Source organism: Nilaparvata lugens, chromosome 2, assembly GCF_014356525.2.
Source record: "Nilaparvata lugens isolate BPH chromosome 2, ASM1435652v1, whole genome shotgun sequence".
NCBI classification, from domain to species: Eukaryota; Metazoa; Arthropoda; class Insecta; order Hemiptera; family Delphacidae; genus Nilaparvata; species Nilaparvata lugens.
The window spans coordinates 16,296,386-16,320,588 of record NC_052505.1 but is presented as its reverse complement, the minus strand read 5'-3'; the positions used below and the strand labels follow the sequence as shown (position 1 = coordinate 16,320,588).

Here is a 24,203-nt window from a genome sequence, read left to right as displayed (position 1 = left end):
ATTTTGTTCGCCAAAGATACGCGGATATAGTAACAGGTGTTTTTCGAAATCAAATTTGACATAATACATTCAAATTCGGTACAGAGGTTCAGCTGAGGTCTCGTTGCAGGCGAGCGAAGCGAGCCCGCTGATCTCATTTTTGGACGATCCAGTCAGGGGTCTAGGGGGTGGAGCCCCCCCTGGCTAGACGGATATGGCGAGCGAAGCGAGCCTGACAGCTAGTCAATAAATAAAAATAACGAGAGAAGCTCGGTGCCCCGATATTCTGATGTGATATCAACTGTTCATTCTTTTTCAAAGAATCAATTATATTTTATTCGTCGAAAAAATATTTTTTTACAATAAATTTTTATAGAGAATTAATTTTTATAATATTGCGATTGAATATTTTGTTAATCAATTATATCTCTATATTGTCGAAAAACGATCTGGCAACGTTGCAGAGCTAGAAAAGGATAGAGCTATCGGCTTGTCAGATGATAGACAAGGATAGAAACACCAATGTCAATCAAATACTGCAATTATAAAGTGTACCTCACTATAGGTAGTGTACAGTGTCCTAATCAAATAGTGCTATTATAACTTGGACCTCACTCTAGTGTACTGCATATGACAGTCTAATGGAGACCTTTCAAACTGGTAAAATCCACCAATTTGATTCTCCAGTTGTTAAACTACAATATTGTTATTCAATGTCGATGTAATTATCACGATGAAACGTTTTCAGAGGTGACGACAGAGTGCGTAATAAAGTGCTGCGATTGTTCACAATATGGGACGAGAGGAATATCTATGACGAGTCTTTCCTCGTTGATCTGGTCGGACTGCTTAGCTCACGCACACCGGCCCAAACCTCTGTGCCTGATGCACAGGATTTCCAGGTAAACATAGCTTATACCTCATTTAACCTAGGTTAAACCATAGAGAAAAGATAGCATAAGGCCGGTTGCAGACCAGTTGCAACCACTATCGCATTTGGGATGTGGGACCGACATACCACACAACAATACGACTAAAGTAGAGAGTCTTTCAAACTACATTTGAGAAAACGCTCATTAGAGCGATTGTGGTACAGAAGCTAGGGGAAGCGTGGTGCTCAAACCAGTTGTACCACAATCGCAAGGAAAATAATCGCTACCACAGCGCGCAACGCCATGTGGAAGTATCAGTGATAAATAAATACAATTTTATTGTCAGCCAGCAAAAAAAGCACACGACAAAGTCACACAAATAGAACTTGAAATAGATAGTCACACATTAAGAGACACATTGTTACTATTACATTTCCAAATATTACAAATAACAAAGACAATATTACAAAATTAAGCAGCTAGTTCATACGTGCTAACAATAAGAATTAAAGTATGCTGATTCTGCTCTCGTAAAATTCACTCAATTTATAAAAAGGATTGTTTGCCAGCCAATCGTGCACCTTTAATTTGACTTAATTTAACTTATTATACACATTTTGCCCAACTGCTTCAAAACTGTTAGAAGATTTAGACAATCTTTGGTATTGAATATATATATATATGTATATTGTTTCTGGTATTAACATAGTGAACAGTATTTCTTAATTGATAACGATGCAGATTCTCCTTAGTGTATAACAAAACAGAATATATGTACTGATTTATTACTGTCAGAATTTTATTATTTATGAATAAAGGCCTACAGTGTTCTAAATAAGGTGATTCCGTGATTATTCGCACGGCTTTTTTTGTAGCAGGAGAATATCGTTAACGTGCGCTGAATTTCCCCATAGAAGAATACCATAAGACATGAGACTGTGAAAGAAAGAAAAGTATGCTGTCCTTAAATATATTTTTGGTACCGTATTAGCAAAGCTTCTCAGCAGATAGATCACTCTACACAGCTTAGTGCTTACATATTTGACATGAGGTTCCCAAGTGAGTTTTGGATCTAAATGAACACCTAGAAATTTTATACTAGATGTATTGAGAGTAGCTCCATATTTCAAATTGAAATTGATTCTTTCTGTCTTATCTGAATTCAATACAAAGCCATTCGCCCTGAACCAGAGAGATGCTCGTTCCATCGTACTCTCCGTCTCTTGGATAAGGCCTCTCAAATCATTATTGGTGTGCAAGAATGTAGTGTCATCTGCTTAGAGCACCACTGCCACTGCCATGCCTGTCAATCCATTCCATATGCGCTGCGTTTGTGGTATCACAGAAGGAAAATAGTAGCTCCCACATCCCATATGCGATAGTGGTTTGTCTGCAACCGGCCTTAGAAGATATCCCATGGTATAGGTCGTTTATGTTCCAAATTTTAAACCGTTTAAATATAGCTTAAACCACAGAGAAAAGATAGCATTAGGAGATATCCTATGGTATAAGTAGTTCATGTTCCAATAATCTCAAGTCGACTACTGTCTATTATTACTGTCTTGGTCGGGTGAGAGTGTAAGAACGGCACAGTATAAGATACTATCAGCGTCACATAGCTTCAGGAAAAGAACTACTAGGACTATCGGCTTGAGTTAACCGTGAAATTTTACATAACACTCTATATTTGATTTAACATAAACGCCCTCCACCATGGTATATCTTATGCTATCTTTTCTATATTGTTAAATCTAGGTTTAAACTGAAAGTATGTGATTTCTCGATTTTGCAGGAATTCAAAATACTTATAATACTAAAGAAATACAGTTCATACGAGATAAATACAGTCAATATTTAAGAAATACAGTTACCGGTAATACTAAAGCAAAATAGTCAAGAAAAAGAAATGTCCATTCTACATTCAATAAACGAACGAATACTTGAAATATTGAAGAATTAGACAAACTGTTGAAAAGGACAAGATGTGGGCAGAAGAAGAGAAATCTCTTCTCACCTAATTTGTGCTTTTTACTGGATGTTTGGAACAGACTAGAAATACTAGTATTTCTAGTATTAAATATCTCAATTGAGACATCTTAATATTCTTCATGAACAGTATGATTTCAGCAACTAAAGAAAAGTGTTCTAATAATATCATTCGTTCAAAGGCTGCATTAAAAAGCTCAGGCTTGGCGCACATTACTCGACTTAAGTTTGTACACATTTAATTTCAGCTCTTGTTATTGATGCTCACTGTACACAACAATTAGTCATTGCCTTGTTTTTACTGACTGCCCTAGTCACAGTAACACTTACAAGAATGTAGTTTATCAGAATGAATGTAGACATATGATTATAGTTTAGAGTAGAAATTAATAATATTCTTAGTTATTGAAGTTGACTTGATGGTTTCTAATGTTTTTCAGCCTTCAACATTGATCGCTAAAATAAGATCGTGTAAGCAACTGGAGGATGAAACCGATTTGAGACTGAAAATTGTCAATGAATGCCATCTGCAGTTGTCTGATGCCGATGCTCTGCGATGTTCCCTGAAAGGTGATTGATTCTTTCATTTTGTGTCACTAAGTACTTTCTAACACTTGAGCCGAAAAATACATCTTCTTAGACTTTCATAATTTGAGTACTAAATCCGGAGGAAGTGCAAATTCATAACAACATTATTCCTAAAATTGTGTTACTAGTATCGCCTGGCTTCTCAATTCTATATTTTAAATGAGGCCTACATGAAAAATTTCAAATTCAAATTCAAATTTTTCAAATTCAAATTCAAATTTTTCAAATTCAAAAAAGATTTTATTTCAAAGAAACATAATAAAAACAAATTCCAGCTGTACAAAATAATCATACACTTGACAATGAATAAGGTACACTGAAAAGAGTCTTAAATTGAATACAAATTAATATGAATAGGAAATAAAATTTTCGCATAGGCATTGCTGCCTGTGTGCGAAAATGAGTCCAAGGTAGGTATCTTTATTGGTTACTCTTGTACAATATATACTTATTAACTTATCAACTTATTATTTTTTACTCATTTACTAATAACTAAAAAAATGATAAAAAATTAAGAAAAGAGATAAGCCCCAATCCCCAACCGTTCCCTATCAAAAATTGTATTCGTAAATATTTAGTAATTTTACATATATAAATATATATAAAATGGTACAGTAATAATTATATTATATATGTATTAATAAATAAAATGATTATTCATATTTAAGCTGTACTAAAAATGAATCACCTGCCCACTCTATCCCAGTCCCCGATTAACCCCCCAAACCCCGACCCCAATTGCAGAAGAAGAAACACAGAAAAACTCGGCGAAACACATTCACACAAACACACACACACACACACACACACAACACACACACACACACAAACACACACACACATGAAGCCTCAATATGATTATTTTGAATAAAAAAAATATTTAAAATATTTTTTAAGATTGTTTAATAACAATTATTATTTTTAAGACTAAACTGAATTCATCTAGATAACAATCTAGAATCTGTACTCCGAAGTGATCAATCTCTCACAGCACTCATCTCTTCCAATACTCGAAATCCACCTTTTGACAGCTATTTTAAATGAAGATATCGTATAGTTGGCGAAATCCGCTGGAGCTATTGGAAGATGTTTAAGAAATTAATAATAAGAAAAGAGTGACATTGAAATCTCTGATCAATAGAATTATGCTTTTAACATAGTCCATCTCATCCTCATCTAGAGTGTTAGTATTATTATTAAAAACTACTCTTAAAATAATATATCTTCTATTTTATATATCTGAAATGAAGGGGTAAGCCTTTTTTGACTTTTAATGACGTCAGTAGAAAGACTATTATTTTTGTAAATTTTAATGTTAACATTGCAAATCCCGGTAATTACTGAATAATGGGATGTGATCATAATATTATGTTTTTGTTGGATCTCTAACTTTTTGAAAAATACCTGGAAAATTGACAACTTGCAATAGTGTTTCATATTACATTTCATGATTGATATTTTATAAGTCACTACAGTAAGATTACTTACAAGTGGAAATATTACTGTCATATTTTAAATGTATATTTTCTATTTTAAAGTTTTTATTTAGCATGTTATTTGAACCACTAAAAAAATATAAACCTGCTAGAGAAATGTTTTTAATTTGATATTTTCTCGAATATGAAAGAAATTGGTAATATTTTAGATGAGACTAGCAAGAATACATTAGGGACATCCATTGAGTAGATCGATCAATCGAATGATTTTTCAGAAACTCTTTATTAATTTACATGAAAATTGAGCACTTCATCTGTATGTTCCACAACATTGGAAAGAAAAAACAAGCGCTAGCCTAAACTTTTTAATCCAAATTTAGTTCCTTAAATTTTCCAAAAAAAAGGGAAATCATCACATAAAACTCAATTTAACATTTAGTGATGAATTAATGTGGATTCATGATCTACATTATTTTTTAAAAGTGTTCCCCTAATGAATTAAATAAAAAAATGAAAACTGATGGTTTTGCTGCAGATCGGAGGCATGGCGAAGATGTTATTGCCGAAGTGGAAGAAGGGATTGACAGAATGCAGAAATACATTGACTCCCTCAGCAACGAAGTGAAAGATCGTGCTGAGCTGATTGACCAATTGGATTTAGCTGATGTTTTCTATGAAACTCAGAGAGGTGAAGCAAGGATAGTCTGTAATGTAAGTACAGAACCTTCCTTCATTTTTTCATAATCTACATTACACATTCAAAATCTAAACAGATAGAAATTAATAAATGAACACTAAAAAGTAAAAAAAAATGTTAATGAAACAATGAAATAAAACACTTAAATCGTCAAATTCTACAGTTTTTTTTTTTTTGTGTAGGACCATGGTTTCGTGACCACACAGGTCAATATTTTTATCAATAGGTTGTTAATAAAACAACCCATAAGGAAAAAAGTGGATGGATTTAGTTCTCCAAAAGAAACTTAACAATTATAGAATTGACAATAAATTATTTGCAAAGCAGACATTAACAGGAACTCTAAACTATTACCAAACATTTGGAAAAAGTAACATGAATAGCTTCCACATTTTCAGATTCAAACCTAAAACTGTTATTTACTAATTTGTTTATTTAAAAATTCAAATCAAATCAAGTTTTATTCAATGACAACATTTACATAACAAATTCCGTTACACAAATGATATTACTGATCATTGAATACAATACTGTTTGAGAAAATTATTATCTGCAAACAGGAGTGAAATACATTCAGAACTCAACTAAAAATGCCTATCTATAAACTCAAATGAAAATACTTATCTGAATTAAGTTTAATTATCTTGAATCATCCCACACACGCACACACACACCAACACCTGACTTTTTATGCTTTAAAGTTGAAACGAAATTATATGAATTCAAATAATGATAAGTAGTGCAATATTATTGTCTTTCTAAAACATTATTTTCTATTGACAGATTGCAAATTGAACCGAGAAATTGGATAAATTTTGAAATCTATCATGTTTTAAACATTTTCTATTGAGTGTTTTATTGTATTAAAAATATTTTCTCACAGACACCCAAGAAACTGTCTACATTTGCACTAAAGTAATTATTTCTTTGATCGTTTCGGGAAAAATAGTTGTTAGTACTGTTTTTATCAGTGGATTTTTACAAGCTTGAAACATCAAAAAAGCCTTAATAAATTAATATTTAATCGACTGTAATTTTACTCCATTCTCTATTGTAGATTCTCTATGGTAGAAATATTTACCAAGTACTACCAATTCGGTTGCGGGAAATATTGACGATAAAGGAGTTTAAACGAAGTTTGAAATCATTTCTAAAGCTTTTATAGTCTGAAGGACTATTTTGACTACTGTAAGAGAGTCAAAGACAAATAGTAACTATATATTAGATATAAATTTCATGAAAAATTAATGGTGTCTCGCTTTTTGCTAGCACTTTGACTTGTCTGACGCCGTTGAGGCCAACCAGTCGTAATATATATCTATCTATTAATTTTTTCTGTTCATTGACTGTAATTTTACTTCATTCTCTATTAATGTTCGCAGGCTTATAGCAATTTCGGTAAGAGAGTGAAGACATTGAAAAGGAAGTTGGATGACCTGAAGGATAAACTACCAAGCCCTTTGCCCTCACCTGATATCAATGCTCCCTCGCCATCACCTGAGTCAGACATTGAATTACCTGACGAAGTCAATAATGGTGAGAACAATTCACTTTTTCCATCAAGACATACGCATACAGCAACAGACGGACGAATGCAGACAGACGGAGGAGAAATCCCTCCCCAGTTGTTCGATTATTGCAACACATACTGATTTTTGATTTTTCTCTATCTATCTGCATACGTCTATCTGTTGCTGTATTCGTTGGCTTTTACTGTTCCTTCTTATCGAGAATCAATAATTCATCCATCGCTCAAGTTATTGCTCGTTGGAAACTTGACTAATCTCTTTGTCTTGACCTTAATATTGGCTCTTTGCAGATGAAAAACGTTGTAGATCTTATGATTTCAATTTTAAATCTTTTGCAACTTAACGATTTCTTTAACAGAAATCGTTTCAAAATGTAGGTTGGAAGCCACAAAGTTGTAATTTTACTGCAACTCATCTCTATATAATATACTCAATTATTTTATTCCAATAAGTTCCCTATTGTATTTTTCTCGGGAGCTCTCCAGCCTTTCTTGGAGGTCTATTACTAATATTATATTTAGTAGATTAACTGGAAATATGTATACATTCATTATTTTGTGTGGAACTATCAAAGAAGAAGATTGAATAAATAGTAAAATGTTTTGAAGAAAATTTATTTTGAAGAAATTGTTCATATTGTATCCAAGAGTCAATAAAATTCTATTCTATAGTGCGATTTGCGTTTCAAAGTCAGTACCTGATCAACATTGATTTGCTATCATTGTCTGTCATTCGACAAAGCAGATAGTGCTATCACTTTGACACTCCACATTGCCAAATCATTGGCCAAAGCAATCATAGTAGCCTACACTATGAAGAAATATAATATTACTAACCAGAATATTTATCCTCAATAAATGATAAATAAAACATTTTTTAAATATTATTTTTAAAAAATTCTTGGTGAATAATATGAGGAGTTCAATCCCACAAGTTTAACGACTAGTTTCGACCATAGGTAATTTTCAAGTTAAAATGTAAAAAATAAACAAATTGATACTAGATAATATGAACATAATTATGCTTATTTTCATATGATTAATTTATTTCTTATTCATTATTTATTGGTTATTTAAGTTATTAAATACATATTTATTTATTTAAGTTATTAAAAGTAAATATGATTAAAATTTAATAACTTCAACCAAAAATAATTAATAAGAAATAAATTAATCATTTGAAAAGAAGCATACGATTCATATTATCTAGTATAAATTTGTTTATTTTTTACATTTCAACTTGAAAATCACCTATGGTCGAAACTAGTTGTTAAAATATTTTGAATTTTCTAATAAAAGGGTACTAAAAGTTTCTATATTGTTTTTTTTTATATATGGTAATATATTTGAGTTTGAGATAATTTGTCTATAAGAATAAGCAATTGGTATACCGGGATGACTTGAATCAAACCTAACTACTATAGAATGCAAAGAAAAAATAATGTGTCAAATATACTGTCCTATCATTTCCATTGGCTGGTCAGGTTAGCCGAGCTGACTAAGGCTGCACCCTTCAGTCTGCTAGTGCTACCTGGGTTCAAATTCTGCGTGTAGGCATGGGCATTTCAACTCATTGAATCACCCACGCACATTTCATCACCCACTCAAGCTAAAAGCTCATGTGGGTATCATCCTCAATAAAAAATACTCATGTGAATCCCTCTATAGTCCATCATTCATGACTTTTTTCTATGAGCAGCTTAATTCAATAAATTCATTATTGAAGAAGAGAAATATGGAGAAATTTATTAATCATTAAACATTTATTAATCAGGTTTAATCATTTTTGTCTAGAAAACATAAATAGCTGTAAATACTTGTTTTCTGTTTTTGAAGATGTAATGGTGTTAATGTTTGTTGATAAACATGAATATTTTTGTTGTATTTTTTCATTGAGGCAATAAATTATTCATTTTATTCCATTTATTCATCAAGTATATAAAATATTCTCATTTATTCTATTTGTTGTTTAGTGCCAACAATGGGCATGGGCATGTCATCGTTTATTGGGAGTATGGTGATCCCTGACACACTGCCGTCAGAGCCGTATGTGCCGCCAGAGCCATATGTGCCTCCAGAGCCGTATGTTCCGCCAGAGCCATATGTGCCACCCCAGCTGGAGGCGGCACAAACGCACTACCAAGTGACCACGCCTCTGCCTCCACCCCACTACCAGCCACACTCGCATGTGCACCACCATCAGACCACGCCCCCAGTCCAACCTCCAGCTCCTCCTCACCACCACCATCATCAGAACACGCCCACAGCTCAACCTCCAGCTCCCCACCACCATCATCATCAGAACACGCCCACAGCCCAACCTCCAGCTCCCCTCCACCACCATCAGACCACGCCCCACCCTCCAGCTCCCCTCCACCATCATCAGACCACGCCCCACCCTACAGCTCCGCTCCACCACCACCATCAGACCACGCCCACGCCCCAACCTCCCCTCCATCACCATCAGACCACGCCCACAACCCAGCCTCCGCCTCCTCACCCCCACCACCTCAACAACTCGCACGTCCCCCTCCACATGGACTTTCCCCCGTTGAACGGCAGCAGTTCGTTCATGAATCGCAGTAGCAGTGACTCGCCGGTGCCTCCTTTCCTCGACAGTACGTCCAGCTTCATTGGCAATGCCAATTTCTCGTTTGACTTTATGGTGAGTATCACATTTTCAATATCCACTCTTCTTTTTAGGCCTACTGACTATTTAAACACAATAAGAATTATCAAAAGTAATCTTCATATTATTACAACTCTTTATTTTATGTGTTGCAATAAAATAATGATTACTTATGATATTTTTTTGTGTTTTAATCATTCTCAATCTATTTGTGTAATAGAAGTATAAATTGGAAATGGGCCAGTATTAGCCTATTGTGCCTTTCCTCAAGTTGAGTATTTGTACACAACGTAATAGATAAATAATAAAACTGTATAGATACAGGTAGTTATCGATATTGAATAAGAAGACTCGAAGTTGTCACAACCACACATTTTAATTTATCAAAATATTGATATACCAGTTTTTTGTTACACTGTAATCTCTGGTGGACTCTGAAAACGTCTGGGGGCTCACCAGATCACTGATAGTGTTGGAAACACTACAAGGCCAACTTATTACGTTTGGAAACGATAGATGACAAGTTGTCGGCACCCGAAAATTTTACAACCCAACTTGTGTTGCAACCAAAACTTGTCACCTGTAGTTTCAGAAGGTGACAGGTTGACGGGGCCATTCACGACTAATGCCTGGTTTCACCAAGCTCGATCAAGGCATTTGAACATGGAACAGGTACGCTTTACAAGTGTGCATTGTAATATTATCGATGGTAACTATCACCATAAAAATAATATGTTCTAGTGCACTCGTTGTGAAGTTTACTTGATTTGATCATGTTCAAATGCCTTGACCGAAGCTTTGTGAAACCCGGCATAAGAGTCAACTCGCTCGATGGCGTCAAGGTGTCATCCCGTCAAATTGTCACCTCTTTTGAATGGTGACAGGTTGTCGGCGACAACTCATCACCTAAACACCCTGTCTTTAAGATGTTAGTCTGTCAGAATGACACTTAAACAACCACGCATCTACGCACTGTGGCTTATACTGTACATGTATGAAACGTAATATGAAACACCTGGCTGCAGAAATGTTTTGTTTTTTCAAGCTTAGTTGCAGAAGGATTTGGCGCAATGTGCTTTGAATTTTAAAACATATACTATTAACTATATAGTTCCTAGATATCCTGCAATAAACCGAGTAGTTATTTTTATCATCTTTATTCATCCATTAATTCACTTCAGCAGAGCCAAACCTCTACTAAACCGGAAATTCTTGAATGTGACAGATGCTTCGATTTGGACCTCTAGACGTGTACTCATAACAGATTTTAAATTCATTCATTGTAGATTTTAATTCGTAATTGGTCTTTTCCAGCGTTTTTCCACATTTTCCGAGAAGTAATCGGCATAAAATTGTTAACTTTGGTACATAGAATTAGCCATGGTCTGAAAACTTTGTGTTGAGAGGACTCCAAATTTACTCCTGAAATCAGGGGTTTTCTGCGTTTTTTGAGCTGTTTGGTAGAAAATATTTCAATTTAATGCTGTACACAAATTCAGCTAAGGTTTAGTAAATGATGTTGTGATAAGAGAGCTGAAGATCTCAGCTCTCTTACAGTACATGCTTAAATTTGGTATACAGTTTTGATCCAGTTCTAGAAATGTTCTAGATGGTTTCAACTTTGCACCAAAGATACGACCAAAATTGCCGTTTTCCCAGCTTTTACAAGTACTATTCGGCAGATAATGTTCAAATGTTGTACACAGGCTCAGATAGGATTAGAAATGTTGTATTTCGAGTTCTCTAGAAATACGCCGAATATACATCCAAAAGCATCGTTGGCTGTGTTTTATCAGGAGTTTTAATAATGATTGCCAGAAATGATTGTTCAAATTTGGAACACAGATTCAGCTAAGAAACATAGATGTGCTTAAGAATGGTGTGAACTACAAAATTACCCCCCAATTACTGTGTTTTTCCTTCTCTTAGCTTCTTTGAGAACCAATGACCAGAAAATGTTCAGTTTTGATTCACAAGTTCAGTCAAGTTATTTAAAAAATGGTGTGATTAGAGGAATTAAAATTATGCTAGTAATTGGTGTTTTCCTGTTTTCAATTTTTTTCCATTGTTTAAATGAAATGATTCTTCATTAGGCGGAGCTAGGACATTCAAGTCCTCTCTACAAGTACACTCAACCTCGACGACATTTTATTGGAACGACTGATTTAGAAAAGTTTAAGCTTGATGCACAGGTTCAGCTGAGGTATTGTAGAGGTTGCCTTGGAAGTTTTCTCTCACCAATTTTTCTTTGCGTATTCCAGATTCTCCAAGTAAATTAGGACTTGAAAACGTTGGATTGAAGCGTTGATTTAAAATTAATATTAATTTGTGATGTTTTTAACCGAGACTTTTTCAACTCTAATAAAAAGCTTGAACATCTCATATCAATCGGTGGTTGATTTTCAACTTTTATCCTATTTGTCCGTTGTCCGTTATCTGTAGATGAACTCCTTGGCTCTCAGTATTGTAACCATGATTAATGTGCTTCTCTCACTCTCTCTCTCTCTCTAAGCAGTCTGTATCTCTGTTTCTCATCCCCGTTGATGCTAAAAGTTGACTTCTAAAGTGGTAAAGCTTGATTTAGGGAAGGGAGCAACTATCACATTTATGTCAATCAATAGTATTGATTTTAATGTCCCATTTTGCCTTTGGTCGACTATCAGATTTTCAGTGGTTCAACATTTGTTTGTGAATTATTTCTTTGTTACAGTTTTCATTAATCCCATTAAAAGTAAAAATACCAGTAGACATTTCTATTATCCAGGCATCTTGCACTTCTTATTATAACTTGAGTTTTGTTAGTTTGTAGAAAATTTACATATTTCATACCAAATTTCAATATTATTTCCATGACACAATTGAAGGAGACCAGATTATATATTTTGATTTCGCTATACACTTCTGTTCCTAACAGAAAAGAAAGAACGCAAAATAATAGAAAACCTTGAAAATGGCATAAGTGCTCGAAACTAGTAAAGTTGTTGTGTTATGAAAAAATATAAAAATAATACAAGTAATTTTCTATAATTATTATTATATTGATAGACTACAAATTGAATACAAGTAGTCTTTTTCCCGTTAGGGCTACAGTTTTCATTAATCCCATTAATGCAAATAAAATATCTTGAATATAAATAAAAACAGAAATCCAAGTACCCTTTTGTAAAATTGTTTACTCACAACATGTTTCGGCTATATGATGCCATGATCAAGTGATTCAATACAAGTATTACAATAATATCTTTTTTCTCTGTATAGGGCTACTTGTAATATAAATATAAAGAAAATAAAAATCTCAGTACCCTTTTTTGAAATATTTTATCACAACATGTTTCGGACATTTATGCCATTTTCAAGTGAATATATCTATATTCTATATCACTTGAAAATGACATAAATGTCCGAAACATGTTGTGATAAAATATTTCAAAAATCTGGTGTGGTACACTCACACAACTTTCCTTGCTCATTGAACTGGGAGCCTCATTCTTAAACGATAATAATTTAGAGAAATAACATAATGACGATTGGCGGCAACATAATTATTTGAAACTACGATCGTAGTGTATGTGTGTATATAATTATTGTTTTCAGAGTACTTTTTCCTTTGTGTAAATTGTGAAATCCGATGATTTTTTAAAAGTCGTCAAAACAGCTGTTCTACAGATGAAATATCTCGACTATGTGTTATTTTTATAGACTGCTCTACCTACCTACCTCATGCACGAGAAGGAGGTTACAAAGTACATTTCTCAAGGATGGGGTGAACCCCCCATTGGTTTTCCAGAGAGGAGACTCATGCCAGTTGATGGGGCTGATAAATAACTATACAGAGTATGAATTTGAAATAAATCAGTCGAGTAATTTTTGAGAAAATCGTGAAAAACATGGTTTTTCAGTAATTATCCGCCATTTTTCTCGAGAATATTACGCAGCTCCTGCAATTTTCCTAGAAATAAGACTCATGTCAGTTGATAGGGCTTATAAATAGCTATCCATGGTATAAATATGAAGAAAATCGTTAGAGCCGTTTTCGAGAAAATCGTGAAAAACATGGTTTTTTAGTAATTATCCGCCATTTTTCTCGATAATATTACGCAGCTCCTGCAATTTTCACAGAAATGAGACTCATGTCAGTTGATAGGGCTTATAAATAGCTATCCATGGTATAAATTTAAAGAAAATCGTTAGAGCCGTTTTTGAGAAAATCGTGAAAAACATGGTTTTTTAGTAATTATCTGCCATTTTTTCCGCCATCTTGAATTGAATTTTATTGAATTTCTTATTGTCGGGTCCTCATGGTATAAGGACCTCAAGTTTAAAATTTCAAGTCAATCGGTTAATTAGGAATGGAGTTATCGTGTTCACAGACATACACACATACACACATACACACACACACACATACACACACACACACACACACACACACACACACACACACACATACACACACACACACACACACACACAGACCAACACCCAAAAATCATGTTTTTGGACTCAGGGGGCCTTGAAACGTATAGAAAACTTGAAATTGGGGTACCTTAATTTTTTTGGAAAGCAATACTTTCCTTACCTATGGTAGTAGGGCAAGGAAAGTAAAAAGGGTACTGAGATTTTTATTTTCTTTATATTTATATTACAATAATAGTACAATTGAAAATTCAGCCTCCTCTAAAGTATGTAGGTGAAAAGTATTTATATGTAAATTGAAAATTCAAGGCATATAAATATGGATTTTCAATATGATCTGAATACTGCTCTACACAGACTCTATAAATTGTGTATTGAAATTCTGTTGGATTGGAATTTCAGAAGGAAGAATCGGCTGTAGAAACTCCTGCCTCACCGTCACCTGGTTCTCAGTTACCTGACGACGGTATTGACGAGTTCTCAGCGCCTACTCCAAAAGAGGTAATTCCAACATGAATCCCCAACAGCCAAAATTATTCTAAATTAAGCGGTCGTCACACCAACGTCTGCTAGCGGTAGCGATCTCGCTCCCGCGGAGGTAGTTTTTCTGGAAGCAGTTCACACCAAAAAACGTCCGCCAGCGGTAGTTTGGTTTTGTTCTTGTTTTGATGAGGCTGGTTCTCTAGAAGTGGGGGAAGGCTGGCAACCAGAGCGCTACCGATGGCGAAGTTCTGGAGTTCGCTTTCCATGTTATTAGATTGGCCACGTCAGACCGAGCTCACTACCGCTAGCGGTACTCCCACTAGGAGACGTTTCAAAAGTTCGCCTGGCTCGCGAAGTGAAACTACCGCCGAGGTACTACCTCCGCGGTAGCGAGCTCGGTGTGACCTGCACAACTTAATAACATGGAAGGCGAGTTTTTTGACTTCGCTACCGCCGCGGACGCGAGCTCGGTGTGACCTGCCCTTTACATGCTGAAATATTGACGGTCCTATGTCTGCAGATATAAGAGATTTCGAAGAATCTAATTTGTCACTATAAATTTCATTAGTCTCTCAGATTGAATCTCTATGGTACGTCCTCTTCTTTTCAGGGCTACTGATTATTAAGGCCGGGTTTCCACCAGGAACTTAACGTGTCGTTAGAGGAAGCGTAAACTCCAATTAGCCCTTAACTGACAAAATCTGATTTCACCACACGCCGTTAGAGCTAATGAGCCGTTATAGAGTTAACTGGCCAAATTTGGTCAGTTAACATCTGTAAACTCTCGTTAAGAAAAAAATGGCATCGTTCTGTTTACTGTCATGTTGAAAGTAGTTTGTTGAGGTTATGTTTAATTATTTATTCGCGGTTTTTTACGATTATTTTTTATTAGATTAATTTGTTGTTTCAATATGGAAAGGCCAAATAATACTAGAAGAAGAGTATACGAATTGGCATTTGAGAGTGACAGTGATGATGATTATGTTGTTCGCCGACCTAGATGGATAAGAGAAAGGGTTGATGATTTTTATAATTTGGAAGAAATTGACTTATTTCTCAATAAGATTGACAAGATGCGTTCTGTCACTGTTCATGAATGTTGGATCCCTTCTTCTTTCAATAGCTTTATGCAAAACAACATTGACAGAATGGCTAGAAGACATCCTATGAAATTAGAAATTTTACGTATTTACAACAAAAAAAAAACAATTATTAAAACACTACATCCTAAATCAAATGCAATAAATCATACAACTAAAAAAACAGCACTATAATAATTATTATTAATTACTAAAATTTGTAGGCTAATCTCCACTCAATTTGGTAAACAAAACTTGTGTTTTCGGATTCTAGTTGGTTTTTCTAGGTTAGGTTTCACATGCTTACAAAGTGAAACAAGTGTCATGGCGGCTCACTGCCACCCTGATCTACTCTAATCTGTCGTTTCGTAACTTAACATTAGTTTTCGTTGGTGAAATCAAATTTCTTAATATTTCTTAAGTCATCAGTTAGTGTTAACTGGAGATTACTAAGCGAAGCGTTAACTTGAATTTGTTGAAACTCACCCTAAAACACTATAGAAAAAATCAAGTACCCTTCATTTTACTCATTGACTCTACGGCCCTTGAAGAGCCTTGGCCTCCTCCACAAGCCTTTTCCATGAATCTCTGTCCTGTGCTCGCTGTCTCCACCTTCTTACGCCCAAGGATTGAAGGTCTTCCTCCACGTCGTACAACCATCTCTTGCGTGGTCGGCCTCGTTGCCCCCCCTGGTTGCTGATACAGAGACATACGTGCTGTACGGGTTTCTGGTATCCGTTCCTCATGGTCCAACCAACCAATTCTAGCTCTTCTAATTTCTGTAACAATGTGCTCTGTTGCCCATACAGATTATAGAGCTCATCATTTTTTCCTATCAGCCTCTAGCACTGGCCCATAAATTATTCTTAGGATCTTCCTCTCCCATCGATTCAACAGCATCTTATCACAACTTGTCAACACCCATGTTTCACAACAATATATCATCACTGGTCGCAGCACTGTCCTATAAATGTTTACTGCTCCTATAAATGTTTACTGTCCTATAAATGTTTACTGTTTAAAGCTCTTAACAGCCTTTATCTAAGAATTCTTTGTAGGCTGAAGTATGCCCTATTTTCAGCTTTCAATCTCTCCTTAATTTCCATTTGATTTTCATTTTTGTTAGTGATCAGGGATCCAAGATACTTGAAACATTCTACTGTTTTAAAACGATTGAGCTTCTCCTTTCAGTGCGAGCTCTTCAGGTATTCTTTTCTAGTCTCTAGTCATCCGCATGTACACAGTCTTACTTCCATTGACTGCCAAACCAGCTTTCTTTGTCTCCAATTCAACACTACTAATTCAACTTATTTACAAATGAAAATAGTTCTTGAAGAGTTGAACTAGTAGTGTTGCAATAAAATAAAAAGTACTTGATGAATTTTTATTGTGTTCCATGGTTCTTTATCTTTCTTAATCTACGGATAGTCTGCACACTTTCTTAATTAAATACTATTCGATTGATTACAACATTATGATTTATTACTATCATCCTGAATGCATTGCTAGAATACATTCTAGCATGTATCTACACAAAATGGCATCTAGATGCCAGATTATGTGTTTCTGTGGAAAGTATATGATGAAAATTAAATGTTCTTTTATAAGATTGGATTCTATATCAATATTAAGATGCAAATATTGTATTATTTAAATAGATAAATAATTCATGTAATCATTTCAACAATTTTTTCCTGTTTTTGTGAATTCTGTAATTTTCTATTTAATAATCTTTACACAGTATATTCATGACTAACATAGACCAAATTACATGCGCTTAGTACCAAAAACTGCTTAACTTAGATATATTATTTACAAATGCCCATTATAAAATTAATTATTGGGAAAGAATCAACAGCCAATTATAATTCTATCTTTACCGATTTATTTCTGTTTTGGAAAAATTTGCTCGAATTTGGTCAATAATTTGAAATGAGTGGAAATGGATGATGTATGTATGTGATTAACAGAATTGCAAGGACTTTGCTGCTTCATGGAGTATTGAGTAGAGCGTTAGAAAATTCGAACAAACCAAGCAAGCTAGGTTTCGGCATAGTTTGCGGTTGACCAGTGAATTTTCAAGTATTTTATATTCATAGTCTCATTATTTCTCCTTTCAAACAAAGTCGATAACTCTTTAAAGCTAATGATTTCTCTAGAGGTCTGTAAAAACACTCATGAAACATCCTAAAATATGTTTACTTTTCCCAAGTATTTTATATTCATAGTCTCATTATTTTTCCTGTCAAACATAGTAGATAATAACTTGTGTGATAAGTTTGTGTTATTCAAAACTATTAATCTCTTTAGTTCTGTAAAACAATCATGAAACATCCAAAAATATGTTTATTTTTCCCAAGTATTTTATATTTATATTCTCATTATTTATTTTTCCTGTCAAATATAGTAGATGATAACTTGTGTGATAAGTTTGTGTTATTTAAAACTAATGATCTCTTTAGAGGACTGTAAAAACACTCATAAAACATCCAAAAATACTGTTCTTTTTTAATGAATTATATGGAACACCCGTTGTGAATGAATTAAATAATCAATCAAGTTGCCCTATTAGAATGTTTTATTAGGCTAGGCACACATCAGTTAGTCAAGACAAGACATGATCAGACACAATACTTCACATAGTTGCTTATGACGCAACACACAATGATTAGCCATTGCAATTAGACATGTCTTCATAAGCAACTATGTGAAGTATTGTGACTGAACGTGTCTGTTCATGTCTTGTCTTGTTTTGACTAACTGGTGTGTGCCTAGCCTTACAGTTGAATAATGTTTACTTCTAATGAAAAATTGTATGGAACACCCGTTGTTGTGCAGGGCAAGCCAATCGAGGTGATCTCTTCAAATCCCATTGATACGTCGGGCTTCAGCTTGACTGACTTCATAAAAAACCTGCTACCGAGCCAGAACAACGGCGAATCGCTGGATGCAACGCAAATGTCGTCTTTGAACTCGTCCTCAATGGTGGATCCGTCTCTGATAATCGACACATCAGCGGCCTCTCTGGACTCCACTTTTCCCTCTGTCCTCCCCGTGTTGAGTGACCCTTTTCCGCCTGTAGTTCCCCCTCCACCGCCTCCTCCACCTATGGAAGAACCTTTTCCGGAAAAGCTGTGGAACTCTTCCACGCTCCCTCCCAAATTTCCTTCTTGGAACGACTCTCAGGTAAAGTCTGTCATTTGCATTACTTAGTAATTTATTTGAAAGATGAATTTCATCTGTTAGTGGTTGAAAAGTAGTATGAAACCTTCTAAAATTGGTTTGAAACAATAAAATACTAGGGATCGGTTGCACAAAAGCCTGTTAAATTTTTAACTGTGATTGAATGCTACCAACCAATCAGAGAAGCCGGGTGAAGGAAAGCTAGTAGTATCATTGATTTAAATTCTACTCAAAAAGTGTCACTTGTTGTTACACAAAACAATAGCTGTGAACTCAAGGTTAAGGCTAAACTCACACTTACGCGACTCAGGTCGAGAAGAGACTCGACTCTAGTCGAGAGCATGTGTTTCCAAATGGTGACACTCAGACCAGTCTATTCTAGTCTCCGCGACGTCACCATTTGAAAACACATGCTTTCGTCTAGAGTCGAGTCTCTTCTCGACCTGAGTCGCATAAGTGTGAGTTGAGCCTTAGAAATGAATATTTCGGTGGTACCACTCAAGACCTTTCCTCGCTTCTTTGGAACTTTAACCGGCTTCTCTGATTGGTTATCGTAGAATTTAATCATAATTAAAATTCAACAGGCGTTTGAGCAACCAAGACTCTGTGTTCTAAATCACATATCCAATATGAATGATTGAAACTGAGTGGCCAAAGTGGGAATAATTATTGGTGAAAGTTTAGCGCATTAGTGATCAAAGATGAGCGCATAATTATTTTGATTTGTCGCATAATAATATAAAATTATTCAATAAACATTAAAGAGTTGTCTTAGAAGTAATGTAAAGTACCTAACAACTAAATTCATTGCATTTGGATACTAAATTTTCAATGAATCTTGAAATCGGTTTTTGGTTCCAGTGTAGAAAAGTTTATAATACGTGATTGAGGATATACGCTTCTATAAAAAACCCCTCAATGAAGCAAACATATTTAATTCATAAAGAAATTTATGAGATTTACATGGAGAGCGAGACTCATTGTACTCAGATTCAGACACTTTGAGTACTGTAATTAAAAATAATTTGGTATTTTAATTATTCTAAATTCAAAAATTTTAGCTCATATATATTTTTGGACAGAACTTTGAACTTTAACTGTCCTCAGTAAGAACATAACCTATTATTTCGGACATTTTATTTATTTATTAAATAATTTGAATAATTTAAATCCCAAAATTTGGGAACAGAATAGTTTTGGGCTATGCCTATTGTTCTATCCCGATCATATTCATATGATTTGAAATTGTATCAAAAAATAAATAAATAAAAGAGCAGTCTTCGTGTGCTCAAAGAGTACACTGTACTATCAAAGTTCAAGTATATCTTCTTCTTCTTCGTCACTAAGCTAATCTATAGTTTGTGCAAACCTTAGAGTGCAGCATTGCTCTTATGGATTACAGTACTTCCAGATTCCAAGAATCCAGTCAGCCTGAGAGCTAATTGTGTGAGAGAAAGAAAGAGAATGAGATCATGGACCTTTTTATTATATATTTTGTTATTGTTATATTATGAACATATTTAATTATTGGAAATTCTGTGAAGTGAAGAACTACAAGACTTAACATATCTCGGACTATGTGTAACCCTGTCTAAATCTGAGAGAGGGATAGCACAAGGATACCTTATTTTTTCTCTCCCTATCACTTTGATGATCTACTTATTGTATCAATGAATTAATAAGTATTATTAATTAGTATTGGCTAAATTATTTAATTATATTAAATAATTAATTACTATTGGCTTATTATTTAATTAGTATTGGTATTGGCTCTTATTGTTATATTGAAATAGCATTGGCCATAAAACCCAAACTAAGGTTTGCACGGACTGTACTAGTACTATTATGTCAAGCTCATTGAAACAAATTAATGTTGCATTTTTAAGCTTGAAACCCCGCTTCAATCTCTGGCTGATAGTATGCTGTGTAAGGCTAGGCGCACATCAGTTAGTCAAAACAAGACATGATCAGACACGTTTAGTCACAATAATTCACATAGCTGCTTGTGACGCAACTCACACTGATTAGTCATTGCATGAAGTCACGTCATGTCATTAGTCATTGCCAAAGACCTTAAAGAAATATAGACCCAAAATGCCTATGCCTTCCCAATGATAACTCTTACTTGAAATTGAAGGCCGCCATTGGGGTATTTTAGCACGAGATATTATATATATAGATATTTGTAATACTATAGATTACAAAGGCATTGGTGGCATTGGTATGTAATAATCTTATGGATTGCCCTCTCAATGGCGGATTTCAATTCCAAGTACGACACTAGGGCTGCATGTGAGTCTATGCATCTTTAAGGTCTTTGGTCATTGCATGTCCATTCCTGAACATGTAGTTTTTCTGTTTCACTTAGCGTTTTCAAGAGAAGACTTTTCAAATTACTTTTGGAGGGCAATGATTAGTTTTGTTTTTCTCTACAATATTTTTTTTCTTCAATCTTTTTTTTTTGAGTCGGGATTTCGTTGAGCGTGTGTGTGTATGTGTACCTGTTTAGAAAAATTGAGTCATTTTATTTACTTAGTATTCTTATTTCTATTCTGTATTGTTTAACAAATAGGTTATACTCATTGTTTCTAGAAGTTATCTACATATCTATTATCTGTTCTGATAAAATTTTCATTTTTTCCATTATTATGTAGTGTTAGTATGCAATGGGTCTTGCAAGACTTGGCAATACATTGTCATATTTGTGATGAAGAATCAATCAATTGCAATTAGACATGTCTTCATAAGCAACTATGTGAAGTATTGTGACTAAACGTGTCTGATCATGTCTTGTCTTGTCTTGACTAACTGGTGTGTGCCTAGCCTTGGCTTCCTCAAGGCCAGCATAACGATAGTTCAACAGATACCTTTTGGAAACGTGAATCATTTTGATGACACCAAAGTAGAACAATGAACTTTTTGAATGAAAAATACTAAGAAATTGTCAAAAAAACCACAGATTTATTGATACTTAGAAAGACCGGTTTCGGTTATTACACCATTGTCAATCTCTGATAAACTCAGAGATTATCAGAGATTGACAATGGTGTAATAACCAAAACCGGTCTTTCTAAGTATCAATAAATCTGTGGTTTTTAGATATTGATAAACTCAGAGATTATCAGAGATTGACAATGGTGTAATAACCGAAACCGGTCTTTCTAAGTATCAATAAATCTGTGATTTTTTGACAATTTCTTAGTCTTTTTCATTCAATATGAATAATTACCACAATATCAACTTCTCAACTACACAAAAAATGAACTTTTTCAATGAAAATTTTATAAATTTGCAGACCAGTTGGGAGGAATCTCCGCAACCTCGCTATAAAGAGCCGTTCCTTTTCGATGTACCGCCTCCTTCTCGAACACCTGCCGAAGACAGAGATATGCGCATCACGCCCAAAAATAAGATCAAAGATATTGATCATCGCAACCTCATCAGTCTCACTGGTTCTCCGCGTAATGATAACAACAACGCCTGGCAAAATACTCCTCGCAAGGCTGATGTTGATTTGAGGTAACTCGACACTTTACATAGCTGTGAACAAAACATTTTTGAGAGTTAATTTGAAATTTGAAAACTTGTCAAGTTCTCAATCTACAACATTAGAGTCCAGATGCTATAGTGAGGCCCACGTTATAATGGCAGTGGAGAAAGATAGGAGAACAACGTTGCCGATCTTGGCAATGCCTTCTATATAGACAGTAGCTGATACAGGTCTATTGATGTAATATTAACTGTTCATTCTCGTTTAAAATGATCAATTATATTTTAGTAAGCAAGAAATTATATTTTTCAATAATTGGTTTACATTTTCATAATGAATTTTATAACTAGTAGTTCTGTGAACAGTATACCTCACGCAGTATTCTCATCCACAAGTACCTGATTGAAACTATAGACCTTATGGAAATACAGCAATAGGCTGGCATCTCCACACATCTGTGTAATCACTTGTCAGCTGATTTATGATGAATAATTCTATAGTCTTATTTTACTTTCCTTGCCCTATTACCATAGGTAAGGAAAGTATTGCTTTCCAAAAAAATTAAGGTACCCTAATTCCATGTTTTCTATACGTTTCATTACTTTCGTTGCCCTATTACCATAGGTAAGGAAAGTATTGCTTTCCGAAAAAAATTAAGGTACCCCAATTTCTAAATTTCTATACGTTTCAAGGTCCCCTGAGTCCAAAAAAGTGTTTTTTGGGTATTGGTCTGTATGTGTGAGTGTGTGTATGAGTGTATGTGCGTCTGTGTACACTATATCCCAATTAACGGAATGACTTGAAATTTGGAACTTAAGGTCCTTACAATATAAGGATCCGACACGAACAATTTCGATAAAATGTGATTCAAGATGGCGGCTAAAATGGCGAAAATGTTGTCAAAAACAGGGGTTTTCGCGATTTTCTCGAAAACGGCTCCAACGATTTTGATCAAATTCATACTTAAAATAGTCATTGATAAGCTCTATCAACTGCTACAAGTCCCATATCTGTAAAAATTCCGGGAGCTCCGCCCCATCTATGCAAAGTTTGATTTTAGATTCCCAATTATCAGGCTTTAGGTACAATTGAAACAAAAAATTCAAATTGGAAAAGATTGAACATGAAAATCACTACAATTAATGTTCAGTAACATTTTCACCTAAAATTCAAAATAAGCTTGAAATCCGAGAAAATGTTATTATTTCAATTGCAAACTGCGGGCAACTGTTGATTCTATTAAATCATTCACTATCTGATAGCAAACTTCGTGTGTCTCCAGCGTTATTGTCCTGTCACCAGCTGGCTTGAATCTTTGAATAGTAGATTTGAGATGCGCGGGAACACTAGCGTCAGGTGATAAATTTTCATAACGGCAAGGAAAGTTGTGTGAGTGCGCCACACCAGATTTTTTACTCTAATATTGGCGTATGAAGGAGGCTCCTTTTTCTTTTTATTTTATCCTTGAAATGCGAAATTTCCAAAAACCTTGTATATACGTCGACGCGCAATAATTAAAAAAAAACATACCTGTCAAATTTCATGAAAATCATGAGATACACAAATTATACCTGAAATGACAGTTTAAAAGTTGATAACTTTGACCATCCTAGATTTAGTCCATGCTTCAGTTAGCCCACCGTATAGGTTATGGTACTGGTATAAAATAATATTGAAAGGTTATAACATAACTATTTCCATTTGAATTATGTTATTATAAATAGGATTTCTATTTTGCTATTATTTTCAAGAGAGAATAGAATACCCACCGAGCAACTTTATTTTTATTGTTTTGAAGTTCAGATTGGTGTATCACAGCTTTTAAAATCAGCCGCCA

At 34.5% G+C, this 24,203-nt stretch overlaps 1 protein-coding gene across 3 annotated transcripts in view; it reads left to right on the top strand.

Annotated features, from left to right (window-relative positions):
* Positions 1-24,203, top strand: part of LOC111052155 (regulation of nuclear pre-mRNA domain-containing protein 2) — a 34,835-nt gene that overhangs the window by 5,858 nt on the left and 4,774 nt on the right. For 2 of the 3 annotated variants that reach the window (XM_022338792.2, XM_039420689.1), the window contains exons 4-11: positions 728-881; positions 3,278-3,407; positions 5,397-5,572; positions 6,941-7,094; positions 9,060-9,751; positions 14,534-14,632; positions 18,532-18,879; positions 22,172-22,395. In XM_022338792.2, coding sequence (XP_022194484.2) covers positions 728-881; positions 3,278-3,407; positions 5,397-5,572; positions 6,941-7,094; positions 9,060-9,751; positions 14,534-14,632; positions 18,532-18,879; positions 22,172-22,395 — 1,977 coding nt within the window. The remainder of the gene's footprint in view (positions 1-727; positions 882-3,277; positions 3,408-5,396; positions 5,573-6,940; positions 7,095-9,059; positions 9,752-14,533; positions 14,633-18,531; positions 18,880-22,171; positions 22,396-24,203) is intronic. The other variant, XM_039420690.1, reaches the window with a different exon arrangement.